This window comes from Coturnix japonica, unplaced genomic scaffold, assembly GCF_001577835.2.
Source record: "Coturnix japonica isolate 7356 unplaced genomic scaffold, Coturnix japonica 2.1 chrUnrandom547, whole genome shotgun sequence".
NCBI lineage: Eukaryota > Metazoa > Chordata > Aves > Galliformes > Phasianidae > Coturnix > Coturnix japonica.
Window position 1 is genome coordinate 41,863 of NW_015439928.1, and position 507 is coordinate 42,369.

At 56.6% G+C, this 507-nt stretch overlaps 1 protein-coding gene across 1 annotated transcript in view; it reads right to left on the reverse strand.

Annotated features, from left to right (window-relative positions):
• Positions 1 to 186: 186 nt before the first annotated feature.
• Positions 187 to 507, reverse strand: part of LRRC4B (leucine rich repeat containing 4B) — a 2,510-nt gene continuing 2,189 nt past the window's right edge. The window contains exon 2 of the mRNA XM_015850829.1: positions 187 to 485. Coding sequence (XP_015706315.1) covers positions 298 to 485 — 188 coding nt within the window. The 3' untranslated portion in view covers positions 187 to 297. The remainder of the gene's footprint in view (positions 486 to 507) is intronic.

The window sequence follows — 507 nt, forward strand, 5'->3', positions numbered from 1 at the left end:
ACACCCCATCGTTGTCCATCCCACCCCATTGACCCCATTGTCCATATCCATCCAGGCCATCCCAACGCCGTCCAATCCAATCCATCCATCCAAATCCAAATCCATCCAACCCCAACTGGGAACGTTGAAGATCCCCGAAGAGACGATGTTGGTTGGGGAGGTGGTCGAAATAAGAAGGGGGAGGAGGAGGAGGAGGATGGTCACGTTTATCCCTCGGAGGGGGGTTCAAGTGTAGAAGGGGGGAGGGGGGTGGGTTCATCATCATCATCATCATCATCATCCGAGAGGGTCCCCTTTTTAGATCTGGGTTTCTTGCACGTTCTCCTTGGACGGGCTCTTGAAGAGCAGCGGTTCGTGCACCGAATTGAGCAGCGGGTTCTTCCCGCAACCCAAAGCGGCCCCGCTGTTCCCGTAATGAGCCGCGAAGGCCGCGTAACGATCCAAATGATCCCTTTCCAACGCCGGCAACGCTAAACGACTGTCCCCTATCGGACCCCCACCACCCCC